Consider the following 14710-nt stretch of genomic DNA (forward strand, 5'->3'; position numbering starts at 1 on the left):
GCAGCACAGCGCGGGCGAGCAGAGCAACCCAACGCGGCAAGGGCCCAGCGCGGGGAGGGGGGGAGCTGCCCAACGCGGCGTGGTGACCAGGCCTCCAGCGGGGGTGACGGCGGCCGGCGTGGCCCGACGCGGCACGGGCGAGCAAGCAGGCGCGACCCGGCGTGGTGCCGGCGGGCGAGGGCCTGGCGTGGTGCAGCGGGGGCAGGCAGGATGACGGGGGTGGCCCATTTTTTTTTATTTTTTTAACCTTTTTAGTCCCGGTTGGTACTACCAACCGAGATTAATACCTGGGACTAAATAGAGGGGTCTTTAGTCTCGAAAGATTAGTCCCGGTTGGATTTTCCAAACCTATACGTCTCTCTAACAGGGACTAATGCTCACTTATGCACCGGTGTACTCATGCAGCTGCAGTACAGTATGTCCTTTGGTTTTTCTGTCCAATCCCATGAACCAACTCGCATTCAGCTCTGTGTACGACATTTTGTTCAGAGAGTGCAGTGGCAGCTCTGAAGAAGGTATACGTACATAGCCTTGTTTACTTCCCAAGTTGGGAGTTGCAAAATTGGCATTTTGCCATAAATGCGACACTGTAGCGTTTCGTTTGTATTTGTGAATTATTGTCCAAATATTGACTAATTAGGCTCAAAAGATTCGTCTCGCAAAGTACAACAAAACTGTGCAATTAGTTTTTGATTTCGTCTACATTTAGTACTTCATGCATGTACCGCAAGTTTGATGTGATGGAGAATCTTCTTTTTGCATAGTGTCAAAGTTGGGAGTTTGGAGGGAAGTAAACAAGGGTAAAATTCTTCAGCCTAGGGCTGTAGGGCCTAGGCCGGGACGCTATGAGACGTTCAGGTTCATGCATCCCGTCCGTGAGGCCTGAGCAGCAGCTTGCTACGTCCGAAATGATCGATCCACTTGGGGTGGCCGGTGGCCATGCCCCTCTTGGCGACGGCAGGCAAAGGGGGACAGGGACCTAAGCTGCCTCTCATGGCGTTACTTTGGTGTACTCCTCCATAAAGGCCCACTGCTGCAGCTTGTGCAAGTCTACAGCAAGTACTAGCTCTAGCGTAGTGCTACTGTTCCTTGACCGATGGCCTGTGTTTGCATTCTCCATATTGATTGCTTGGAATGGATGAGATGAACGAACCTTAGAAAACAGCTTGTTTACCGGTGCCGGATGCCAGCCTGTTGACCTGTTCTTCATACGGGACAACGGATCTGCTGCTGCTGTCTTCAATGGCCGTACCGGATCTTATCTAGTGGTTGGGGGAGGAAGAAGAAAGAAGAAGCAGCCCTTTGGTTAAGGGAAACTTGAATGGAAAATTACTTGGATACTAATTGATAAACTTGCAAGTTTCTTGCTGGAATTTCAAACTTCCGCATATTCTCTTTGGTCAGTAAGTAGGCAGCATCCTTATGTCTAATTAGTCTTTTTTAAAGAAACTTATGTCTAATTAGACATGATTTTCCCTTTCTGATCGGTTTTCAAGTCATCGATCGGTTTCCTTTTCTGGCTGGCTGAAGGATGCCCGTATTGTTGTTGCGTCGAGTAACTGCATGCAGTGGATCTATCTTGGTTTGTTGCTTTGATGTCATAAGGCAAGCAACTGGCAGCAAGTGAATAAAGTATGCACATTATGGCACGTCAAACGTGTATGTCACCGACCAAGTGATTGGAAAGGCATATGGGTAATCTAGACAAAGGACAAAGGTGATGGTGGACATGTAAATTTCATCACCATCACTTCTGTAACCCGGTGTGATGACCAGATATTTTAACTCTGGAAGTTCCTGATGCAAAATGCTGCTGATCGAGTTCATCTAGGTGCAATAAAGTGAAAGCATAAAAACATTTTCATGTGGAGGTTGGAGGAACAACTGGCAATTGTAATAAGTTTTTCCCTTTGTCCTGAAGCAAAGTTATAAACACAAGTCGTAGTCGACATATAAACACGCACTCAGATTTCGGAAGCCACATCTGTTTATATCGAGTAGTTCGATTTCTTGACATTTTCCCTTGAAAAGGAAAAGACAATTCCTCTTAAGATGTAGGGACATTGTGGCATGACACCACCACAGAAGAGTTGTCTCTTTCATTCTCTTCTATTATTGATTGTTGACACAAATGAATGACGAGCACAAGAGATGACCCTGCAGATAGATGGATCTAGATGGCTTTTCACCTATTTGAGAGCTCAACATCTTTTTCCCAAACATGCCCACCTAATAGGAAAACAATTGAATTACACAACACGCGACGTGGGAGGCCACACACCAAGACTTGTTTGATTGTAATTCCTCAGTTTAGTTTCTTGTTATATATGTTGTTATCAAAATGCATGTCTCTTATACAAAACTAAGCCATAGAGTAGTAGTGATTGTCTAGTCGATTAGCGTAATGCCGTAATTGCTTAAAAAGGAATCCTGATAAGGACCTAATATCAGTTTTTTTGGCAGCTCCATCACCCTAATAAAGATTGATTTGGAAAGGAATTCTGGTGACCGAGGTTTATTTCAAGGTGAAATTACAAGTGATATGACTGATGCCAAGTGTAACAAATTTCTTGTTATTCTTCCACTATTTTCACTATTTTGTCATAGTTTATGTTATTCATTTTCCCGGTTCGAATTTGTACCGTTTGAAATGTGTTGGTTAAATCGTGTAGGCAGCTTCCCTGCATAAAAGAAAAAAATGCCGTTCAGGTTGAATAGTTACTTTGTTCCAGTTAGCTTGCTCTTATGAAGCTCATGTTGTACTAACGTCATGTGCATTCGAGAAAAAAAATAATTACAGCCAGTTGCTTTAATATGATGTAATGTTTGCCAATAATCCATCATGGCAATTAGCATGAATGGGTATGTCTGCTACGATGCTACCTCTAGAGATCTTCACTTTTGCTCCTTATACCTAATTAGGAATTAGGATGCCACCTCACCTAATTTTGTCATAATGTTTGAGCAGTAGCGAAAATCCCTACATGCATGTGAGATGTGAGGTACAAAAAACATAAATACCGCTAGAATTTTATTGTTTTCGTTAGATTAAATAGCATAGCTTAATTTACTGACGTAATCGAAGCCAATTCACACAGCTTAGTGGTTGTACTGCATCCAACGACCAACCACGGAAAGGAATCCAACCTAACTCGATAACACCTGAGTGAACAAGACTGGTTCAAATCAGACCGAACTCTGAAAACACTTGATGAAGTCACCTGACATAGAAGCTACCACGCCCAGCCGGCCCCCACATGCGTTTGTGCCACAGATCCCATCGCTAGCTGTTCTTGGCACCTCGCCAACCGCCATGGCTTACTTCGTCTGCCTCCAAATGCATCAGCACTACACAGTATGCCCCTCTACAGTGTCCATTACCGATCCTGTACAGCACAGCTAGTAGACATCAACGTTGCTTTCTTGCTACTGTCAGTAAAAGTAAGCTCCGGTCGGTGGTAGTAGAGCACGCGTGCTCTCGTGCACGGCTGCCCGAAGTTGAAGCCTCGGGCACGCAATTACCGCTGCTGAATTCCGTGGCTGTAAAACCTGCAAAACTTTCAGAGCACTAAATCTACGTACCTCCGGAAATACCCTGTCCGTTCCAAGTGCACATCGAATCACTACTCATCCCATATCCATGTCTGACCGATAATGTACACTGTGCGTTCGTAGACGTAATGAGCAATGTCGACATGCATGATCGATGAACCGGGATGGGACGACGACGGCGACGACGACGCCCAGTCGATCGAGGAAATTTGTTAGGCATCGCTGACCTATGCTACTGCCTACCGGCCTGCTGTTTTTTTTAACCGTACCGGCCTGCTGTCAAACCACTTCGCGACGCGTATGATCGATCGTTCACCGGTAGACCATAGAAGAAACCTTCCATCCAGCGTTCTTAGTCCCGATCATTTTGATCCGGGACTACAGGGTCTTTTGTCCCAGGTCAAACGGCCACCACTGACGGTTACCGACGACGGGAGCTTTAGTCCCGTTTGATAATATCAATTGGGACTAAAAGAGACCTTTTAGTCCCAGTTGTAACAGCTTGTGGGATGAGGGAATCTACTGAGGCGTTTAGTCCCGGTTGAAAACACCAACTGGGACTAAGGGCGCTTTAGTCGCCTCGCCTCACCAACCAGGGCCTTTAGCCCCCCCGCCCTCCACCTTATCTTCTCTCCTCCTCTCCCTTTCTTCTTTATCTTGTGCAGGCAGTGCCCTTTCTCTTCTTCCTTATCTTGTCTCCTCCTCCTCTCCCTTTCTTCTAGGCGGAGCGGCAAGGGGCACGAGCGGCGTGGGCGGGCGGGCTGAGCTGGCGCGGCGCCAGCGGACTTAGGCCTAGCGGGCGAGCTTGAGGAGGTGGTGCGGTGGTCGAGGTGGAGCTGCAAGGCAGCGGCGGGAATAGGCAAGACAGCGGGGGTGGCCTATTTTTTTTTTATTTTTTTAACATTTTTAGTTCCGGTTGGTAACACCAACTCGAACTAAAAGAGGATTTTAGTCTCGGGTGAAATACATGGGACTAAAGAGGAGTACCTTTAGTCTTGACAGATTAGTCCCCGTTGGATTTTTGAGATCTATACATCTTTCCAACCGGAACTAATGCTCACTTTTCCACCGGTGGTTGCAAGGTTAACTCTGACTGACACCAGCAGTGGCTAGCTTGGAAGAAAAAAAGCTGGACGAAAGAGACGACGAACGTGTCCGAGGGCGTCATCACACGGTGAAAAGATCTCCGGAACCCCGGCCTGGGTGAAGTGCAAGTGCCTGCTCACGCTGCAGTCGCCGTCGACGACCGCGCGCGCGCGGAGGGGCCGCGCCGGAGCCCGGCGTGCGTGGCTGATCGGTCATCACCATTCGTCAGGTGGTCCGGTGGCGTGTTTTCCGGCGGATGGCAGTATCGCGACACGACGGGGGCATTATTATTCGCCTGTTTTCTTGTGGGGGATCGGAGGAAAACAACGGGTCGACGGCGGGCGTTCTTTCGCCCGATGCAAGACGCCGCCTTTCTGCGGTCAGATTACTGTCGTTTGGAGCTTTGTAGTAGCTCATTTCCCCGTCAGACGGAGAAAGTATAGTAGATCGACAGGCACGTAAGCTCCCAGAGCTTTCCTTCTCACCTACTTTCTTCGCTCCCCCAGTGACGAGCGGCTCGGATGCGGCTGGCATGTTGGTCTCAGGTGGGATCAGATGATCCATGCATGTGCAGCTAATTGTGCACTGGACTCTGCCACGCTAGCATGATTGAGAATCTCGATGCTAGTTTTTTCTTTTATCACATTTTTTTGTCACATTATACTACCTCTGTTCTCTACCCGAATTCAAAAATGAGCTTAACCAATGTCAAATGTCTTGAGCTATCCAATGTCAAATATTAAATGATAGAGGGAGTTTGAGTTTACGATCTGGATTGTTTGGACTGATTTTACGATATGGCTAGTGCTTTTCTATACGACGATTCCACTTGTTACTATGGCCCTGTATGGTACGAAGAAGACTTCGATTCAGGATGCGTCATCTTGACGACCTTTGCTTCCGATCGAGTGCCCCTAGCTACCTGCTTTTTTCCACGGCATGATGGCGAGGGAACAGGAAACACATGGCCACACCCAACGTGGAATTTTTGGGTTTTCACGTGCTCCTCGTGGATTTGTCTTCGGTTTTTCAGAGGCCACGTACATTCCTTTCGATTCTGTCCTGGATACGCCATGGACTAACCAGGTAATGGAGGAGGAGGACAACTAAGCTAACACAAGTTCGTCCATCAATGGGAGTTGAGATTTTTAATTATCCTATAAAAGAATCTGTTTTTGTTGATTATACTTATCCTGAACGAACAGTTGCAACAGATGATCCAATCTTAGTTCAGCTTCGCCCCAACCAGAAATCCGAGTCAACGCACACAGCCACATGTGTGCAGCAATTGTTTGCTGGCTCCAACTTCATCTCCGAAGAGACCCATCTCTTTAACCTTTCCCGAATTAGCCTGCATCTTCATGCACCCGGCCGGCAGCATGAGTAGGTTAGCACTACGTGATGCACATGATGAAGCGCGACAGTTGCAGTTCATCTCGAAAAGGAGAGAAAAGATCGATTAGTGATACATCTCGAAAAAGAGAGAAAAATACCGATAAATAATATATCTCCAAGAATAGAGAAAAGATTCATGCATGCTAAAATTCATTGTTTCTTTTGATCTTTTCCCGTTTTCGCATTGGCACGGCGAGGAGCCACGCGAGCCGCACAGCGCAACCGGCAAAGTGGGGGGAGCAGCGGCAAGTGGGAAGGCGCGCTCGAGCCCACAGCCATGGGGCACCGCTCCTCTCCCTCTCCGAGAATATTTGGGTCGGAGTCGGCGACCGAGAGCGACGGGAGATGCACGCACTGGCACAGTGGCACTGCCCCGCCCGGGAAAAAACATGGCCTCGCGGGAGACCTCGCGATCGGCCGCGCGCACCACCGCGGCGGCAGTGCGCGCGGGCGTGCCGTCGCGAGCTGGTCTGATCGGTTTTGACCCGGCAGCGGCCGGCGTCGCGACGGCAATCGATCGTATCGTCCGGGGGCCGCGCGATGGGTCAACACGATCGCGGCGGCAGCGGGTAGCTTCTCCTTTCCCTTCCGCCCGGTGGTCGCGGCCGCGATCGAGTGAGTGACACGAGGATTATTCGCGTGCGCATTGCTCGATCGGTCGCTGCGTCACTGTGGCTCTGTACAGGGTCCAGGACGACGACAAGGCGAGGGAATGGGTGAACGGAAGGGGAAAGCTGAATGAGGTTGGAATTATGACTGTACCAGGTCAGCCCGCAATGTTTTTGACCTACTACTGTCGCTGCGCACTCGCCGATCGAGGACTTGTTTGGATCGTCAGTTCAGGATCCAATCCAACGACTGATCGGATTACGAGCTGTTCCTTCATGCTTTCGAATAAGCAGACCTGTCAATATGTTGGCCTGTTGGGCAGGCCACATGTCGTGCTCTCGTTTGTGCAGGCCTGCAAACGCTGGACAGCATTGTGCTTGCGCACGAGAGGAGACACAGACACGAACGCCCTTCCTCATTTCCCTCCCTCGCCAGAAAAAAGAAAAGGGCACAAGCCGGGTTCAACGGATCATCAAGCCTAGGGGGCAGCCCCTCCTGAACTACTCTTAAAAAATAATCATCAAGCTGATAAAAAAGATACTATTCTACGTTTCAAATTATAGGTCGTTTTAACTTTTTTATTACGCATCTAGATATAGTGTATCTAGGTGCGTAATAATATTTATGAACTTAGAAAAGTCAAAACGACCTGCAATTTGGAATTGAGGGAGTAGTATCTTTCAATCACTGTGCTGCGTGATAATATGGCTTCACGTGACAGTTCCTAATAGCAATCGGTTGACCTGCTACAGCCTCCAGGGGCGCGCCTGTGCCATGCTCTGTGCAGGAGATGCCAGATCAGATGCATGCCTGAACAAATCCTGCAACTAAACAGTGCCAGCCACATACCACTAAACACAGTAGCTTGCGATGCGATGCATCAAGTGTGTCTCGCTGGTACACTGCTATCTATGGTGCACTTATGCACGCATTATTGGGCTAAAATATTTGGGCTTTGCGCAGAAGGTTTCTCCCCGTCCGGTTTCCATCATGTCTGTCGGCCTTGGAGGGTGTATGGTATGGGGCTTCTTTCGGCATCAGCAGCCACGGCCATCAGGCGTTGACTGTGCGCTGTTCTCCTCGATCGACATGGCTCTGCGCTGTTGGATAAGAAAAGAGTAGGGATGGGCTGTGGCCTGTGGGGGAGGAGTTGTTCTCTCGGCATCCGCCTCCACTGTGCGTGCTTCTTCGGCAGCCGCCGTCCGGCCGGCCGGCATGGCTTTGTGATGCCGGTAGGGCGGTAGATTAGATGGAGGGTGGGCAGCAGAATCACGCGTGTTTTTTTTTTCTTTCGCAGTGAAGTGACAAGACAAGTCAGTCGCGCGCGATTTCTGAATCAGCCCGCGTGGGTAGTGGGCTAGGACCTCCCTAAGGCCTTTTTCTCGTTATCTTTGTGGGCCGGGACTATTTCTTTTGCGTTAGCCCGTGGGCTCGGCGCCCAAATTCGAAGGCCTGCTTCCATCCAGTTATCGTTGTTTTGTTCGGTTCCTTCTTCAACATCCTTCATCAACTGCCTACTAAACGGAGGCATGTGAAAATGGAGCCAAATTTTGTCCTGCGGTAGCGACGGGAACCATAATTATTCCTTCCCGTTTTAAACTATAAATTGCTTTAATTTTAGTTTAAATTAAATTTCTCTAATTTTGATCAAATTTATAGAAAAATATATAAATATCTACAACATGAGTATATCTATAAGCTAAAGAATCCATGGATTTCTTAAACTAGACCTAAAACACGAAGTTTGGTAAAATTTACTCAAAACAAAGTAGACTCATACAAAATGAAACGAGGGAAACTACTACCAGCAAATGGCCTAGTTGGAACCTTCTTTAAGTACCGGTTGTGCAACCGGTACTACAAGTTCGGTACTAAAGGATTCTTTTTAGCACCGGTTGAAATAATCGGTACTAAAGTGATATTAAAAAGTTTTAAAAAAGAAATCTCGGCCCCCGTCCTCAGCCCGCCACCCTCTCCCCCGCCGCAGCCCTCCGCCCTCTCCCCAGCCCCGCATCCCACTGCCGTCGCCACCCCACATCCCACCGCCACCCCTGTCCTGCCGACGGCCCCTGTTGCCCGCACCCCGCCGCCGCTCCCATCGCCCTCCCGCCCGCCATCCTCCCACCTCTCGCCTCCCACCTCTCACCGCACTCGCCCGGCCACCCTCCCGCCACTCTTTGCGCTCCTGCCGCACCTGCCCGGCCACCCTCCCGCCACCCGTCGCCCTCCCGCCCGCCCGCTCATCGCCCGCTGCCGCCTCACCTCACCCGCCGCTGCTCCTCACTGCCGAGGAGGTGCTAGCGGCACAGGAGAGGAAGGGGCTGGCGCTGCACTGAGAGAGAGAGCGGTGCTGAGAGAGAGAGGAGAGAAACGAGAGGAAGGAGAAGAGTGGTACTGCTGAGAGAGAGGAGAGAGATATAGGAAGATAGGATGGGAGCGGGTACCATGGGGATGGCCGGCGGATGACTTTAGTACCGGATGGGATCCAATTCTAACTGGTACAAAGGTGCTGGACGAAAGGCCATTTCTCCGATAGTGAACTTCAGCTCTCATGGCTACAGTCTATGGGATGCTGGAAGCAAACAGCCGCTTGGACATAGGAACACGTTTATACAAACTTACAAAGAGAGCAACTGAGCAAGGTGCCAGTGTTCTTGTTAGACATGTCCAGATTCCCTCGGCCTCGGTCCGCTGAAGATCAATCACAGGCAGAAATCAAGCACGCACGCGTGAAGCGGTCGCGGCCGCGGCGCGAGACCTCGCCTTCCTCTCGAGGAGCCGCGCGAGGAGGAGCTCGTGCGGCACGGTGGTGCCGAACCCGGCGGCGAGCTCGTCGAACGCGGCCACACTGGCGTGCACCCGCGGCATCGCCCCGGGCTCCACGATCTCGACCCTGGAGACGGCGGAGAGCACCCGGATCCCCGCGGCACACGAGCCCAGTATGACGTCTAGCAGCCCGGGGCTCCGCCCGTGCACGAACGGGCCATCATCCTCGCCGTCGCCCCCCCGGAAGTCCTCCGCAACCCCGGCCTCCATCACGGCCATCCGCGCCTTCACCTCCCTCGCCAGCTCCGCCCTCTCCGCCTCCGCGTCTGCGAGCACCACCGCGCGCGACAGCGGCGACACCTCGTCGTGGAAGAACCGCGCCCAGAACCTGGCCGCGGCGCGCGCGGGGGGCTCCCGCGGGAGCAGCGCCGGCGGGTACCCGCGGGCCTTGGGCCACGCCTCGTCGACGTACTCGATGATGACGAGCGACTCCGCGAGCGGCCGGCCGTCGACGACGAGGACGGGCACCTTCCCCCCGTGGACGGGGTTAAGGCGCAGCAGCGTCTCGCTCTTGTTGTCCAGGTCATCCTCCACGTACTCGTACGGCACGCCCTTGAGCACCAGCGCGTTCCGGGCCATGGCGGCGTGGGCGCTGCCCCAGGCGCCGTACACCTTCACCTCCCTGGGCTCCGTGGCCGTGGCCATTAGCGGTGTGCTGTGAGCTGTTGTGAGGTGTCTCCTGCTTAATCAGTGATCTATGAGCTATTAGTTCTAGTAGCTACCTAGTTTTCTCGCCGCTTTAAGGTAAAGGAATTTGTTTTGTAATCTCGACACATGACATACGTGGCTGTAACGTTGTCAACTTTTGCGGTTGATCTTTTAGATTAACTAAAACATGATCTTAACATCTAGAACATGAACACGTCTTAGAAAAAGTTTAGTGATCAACTGACGGTAACGTTGTGCGACGAGTCAGCCATCTCAATTGGGGCAGTGGTCGGTGAAGGGGACACCGGTGTTGGGGTACTGCGTAGTTGATCTCGTCTTCCTTCTGGCCTCCACCTTGACTGGCCAAAGACGGCAAGAGTAGAACGACGGCGGCCTTCAGATGGCTCCAGCACCGTCGGGATCGGGATGGCGATATAGGATGGCGTGCATGGGTTTTGAAGTGCGTTGGACCATCAAAACCAGCCGGGCCACCCTCTTTATATAGCGCTGGGCGATCTGGGGTCGCAACCACGAGTTGGTTGCGCCTCCGATCAAGGCGTGAGGCAGCGCGTCGCGAGTCCGAGTAGTCAGGAGTTTTTTTCCCTTATCCTCTTCCTTTTCTTGGTCTTTTTGACCACCTCTGAAATTTTCCAATATTCTCCCCTTTGACCTAAAGGCCTATAATTTATGCCATTCTTAAAGAAGAATTATGCAGGGAGACAACGTGTGACAATGGTGATTAAAATCCCACTGTGACACAGTTGCCCACAATGTATAAAACTACCTATCATAATGGAAGATGGTTGTCTTATGACACTCCAAGATCACAGGCTATCCGATAATCCCATGCCGGTAACGTGTTCACTGAATATAATGGGAGGTAACCCTTTTGTTAATGGATCCACAAGCATTTTCTTAGTACTTATATGCTCTAACTCAATAGTGTGATTTTGGATTCTATCTTTCACAATAAGGTACTTAGGCCCTGTTTGGCATGGCTCCAACTCCGGGTGGAGCTGCTCCACTCCAGAACTCCACATGGAGCCAGCTCCGCTCCAAAACTCCAGAACAAAAATGAGGTGTTTGGCTAGATGGGTGCTCTCAGCTCCAGAAAAGATCGATTTCAGTGTGGATTGACATTGTTGCCCCCCAATTAAGGCCCCACTTGTCATCCTCTCTATCCCATCTTCTTCTTCCTCTTTTTCCACTGCACTGTGCCGCACACGGGAGACCCTCCACGGGCGGCGGGGTGGGTAGCGACGGGGCGGCGGGTGGCGACGGGCGATGACAGGCGGCGACGACAGGCGGCTGGGTGGGTGGCGACGGGCGACGACGGGCGGCGGGCGGCGACGGGCGACGACGGGCGCGGCAACGGGCGGCGGCGGGCGGCGGCGGGCAGCGACGGGCGGCGGGCGTGGCGACGGGCGGCGGGCGTGGCGACGGGCGGCGGCGGGCATCAACGGGCGACGGGCGGCGGCGGGCGACGGGCGGCGGGCGCGGCGGCGGGCGGCGACGGGCGATGGGCGGCGACGGGTGGCGGGGCCGGCCGGCCACGGGGGCGGCGACGGGCAGGGCTCTGGCGGCGAGTGGGGCTCGGTAGAATAGAAGGGAGAATAGAATGAAACGTTTTTTTGTGTAACCAATGGCATTGGTGGGTAATTACCCACCAACTCCACGAGAAGGTTCAAAAGAGAGGTTTCTGGAGCAGCAAAAGAGGTGCTCCAAAACTCCACCTCCATTTGCACTACAGCTCCATGGAGTTGGCAACTCCATGGAGTTTTGGAGTTGGGGTGTTTGGCTGAATTTTTTGATGGAGTTGCTGGAGTTTAGGAGTGGAGCCGTGCCAAACAGGACCTTAATCTCAATGTGCTTTGCAACATCACTTGACTTGCTATTATTCAAATAGAAAACTGCTGACTTATTATCCCACTATAATTTTAGTGGTCTACCACTCTTAATCCTGGGATGAAACTCTTAAGTCACACAACTTGCCCCACGGCTTCATAACATGCCACAAACCCAGCTTGCATTGTTGATGCAGCTGTCTGTGTTTGTTTGGAGCTTTTCCATGATATAGCCCCATTTGCAAGTGTGAAGACATAACCTGACGTGGATCTTCTAGTATCAATACAACCCACAAAATCAGCGTCTGAATAGCTGAATATTTCTAATTTCTCAGTTCTCTTATACGCAAGCATGTAATTCTTATAATGCAAAGTTTTCTTAACTCCTTTCCAGTGGCCTATTCCTGGATTAGATTGATATCTTCCAAGCATCCCACAAATAAAGGCCAAGTCAGGGTGCATACACACTTGTGCGTACATTATGCTTCCAACAGCTGAATCATAAGGAATCATTCTCATTTAATCAATTTCTAATTGATTCCTGGGGCTTTGGAATGACCCAAACTTATCACCCTTAACGACTGGAGCAGCTGTGCCTGAACATTGGTGCATATTATACCTTTTAAGGACCTTCTCTATGTAAGCTCTTTGAGAGAGTCCCAATACACCTTTGGACCTGTCTCGGTGAATCTCAATGCCTAAGACATAAGTGGCATCACCAAGGTCCTTCGTGTCAAAGTTTGATGAGAGAAAACCCTTCGTCGCATGCAGCACGTTCTTATCGCTGCTTGCTAATAGGATGTCATCCACATATAGCACTAGGATGGTTATAGAGCTCCCCTTGGTCTTAACATATATGCAATTGTCCTTCTTGTTTTCAATGAAGCCAATTCTCTTAATCACTTCATCAAACTTAAGGTACCATTGTCTGGACGCTTGTTTCAACCCATAAATGGATTTTCTTAGTTTGCATCCCATATGTTCCTTGCCTTTCACAACAAAACCTTTCGGTTGCGTCATGTACACATTCTCATGCAAGTCACCATTAAGGGACGTAGTCTTAACGTCCATCTGATATAGCTTAAGATCATAATGAGCTACTAAAGCCATAACGATTCTAAATGAATCTTTCTTTGAGACATGTGAGAAGGTTTCATTATAATCGACTCCTTCTACTTGTGCGAAGCCCTTTGCCACGAGTCTTGCTTTGAATCTTTCGATTTTCCCTTTAGATTCATATTTAGTTTTGTAGACCCATTTACAACCTACTGTCTTGGCTCCTTTAGGAATTTCTACTAAGTCCCATACTCTATTTGCTTCCATGGACTTCAACTCTTCTTCGATGTCTTTGCACCACTTATGCGAGTGCTCACTTCTTATGGCTTTCTTAAATGAGTTTGGGTCATCCACCTTCCCCATATCGTTTCCCTTTTCACTTATGTACACATACTCATCGAAAAGGGTGGACTTCATCTCACGTGTTGACCTTCTCAAAGGCTGTGGTGCTTCTACTTGAGCAGGTTCTTGCTAAACCACCTCGGGCTCATCAGCGACCTCCCCTTGCAATACATCACCTACCACATCTTCACCTTGATGCTCACTTATCACAGGTGCATCTACATTTTCACTTGTGGTAGGTGTTACTTCCACATCTTCTACCGGAGGTTCCACCACCTAAGATGTAACTGTGGTATAAGGCATAGGAGCATAATAATCCTGACTCATGGGTAATGGCTCATAGGTCCGAATCTCCTCAAGATCAATTTTCCTAACCTTGGTGCATCCAATTTCCTCTAAGAAGACAGCATGCCTTGTCTCTACAAACTTAGTGGTATGCTTAGGACAATAAAAGTGGTACCCCTTTGACTTTTTTAGATATCCAATAAAATAGCAGCTTTCGGTCTTAGGATCTAATTTTTCAAGTTGTGGATTAAATATCTTTGCTTCAGTTGCATAGCCCCATACATGTAAATAATTCATGTTGGGGTTCCTACCTGTCCAAAGTTCATAAGGAGTCTTAGGGATTGACTTACTAGGAACACGATTATTAATGTGTGTGGCAGTCTTTAAAGCTTCCATCCATAGACTCACTGGCAGCGTAGAATTACTGAGCATACTACGCACCATGTTCATAAGGGTGCAATTTCTTCTCTCAGCAACACCATTTTGTTGAGGCTCACCAGAAGTGGAATACTGTGCTGCTATGCCATTATCTTGGAAAAATCTGATAAAGGGTCTAAGAATTTGTCCATATGTGGAGTGTTTCCCATAATACTCCCCTCCCGTGTCAGATCTTACCACTTTGATTTTTAAGTCATGCTGATTTTCTACTCCAGCTTTAAAGATTTTAAACTTATCAAGTGCTTCAGACTTTTTGCGTATGGGATAAACATATCCATAGTGGGAGAAATCATCAGTGAAGGTAATGAAATAATTATAACCATCCATTGATCTTACATTAAATGGACCGCACATATCAGTATGAATTATTTCTAATATTCCTGAACTGCGCTTAGCTCCATCCTTTTTAATTTGTTTTGCAAATTTTCCCTTAATGCAGTCAACGCATTGATCTAAGTTAGAGAAATCTAAGTTTGAAAGTATCTCTTCTCTAATGGGAGGCTCCATCCTCCCCTTCAAAATGTGATCTAAGCGGAAATGCCACAATTTCGACGAAGTCTCAATATTTCTCTTTCGCTTATGGTTGACATCACTTACATTCATCACAGAAGAATTAATACTTAGAGGCA

General features: G+C 49.4%; 1 protein-coding gene across 1 annotated transcript; it reads right to left on the reverse strand.

Annotated features, from left to right (window-relative positions):
• Positions 1 to 9104: 9104 nt before the first annotated feature.
• Positions 9105 to 10168, reverse strand: LOC117853393 (probable glutathione S-transferase GSTU6). Its single transcript, XM_034735767.2, has one exon. The coding sequence runs from the start codon at positions 10111 to 10113 to the stop codon at positions 9358 to 9360; it is 756 nt and encodes a 251-aa protein (XP_034591658.1). The 5' UTR covers positions 10114 to 10168; the 3' UTR covers positions 9105 to 9357.
• Positions 10169 to 14710: the final 4542 nt, after the last annotated feature.

Source organism: Setaria viridis, chromosome 4 (genome assembly GCF_005286985.2).
Source record: "Setaria viridis chromosome 4, Setaria_viridis_v4.0, whole genome shotgun sequence".
NCBI lineage: Eukaryota > Viridiplantae > Streptophyta > Magnoliopsida > Poales > Poaceae > Setaria > Setaria viridis.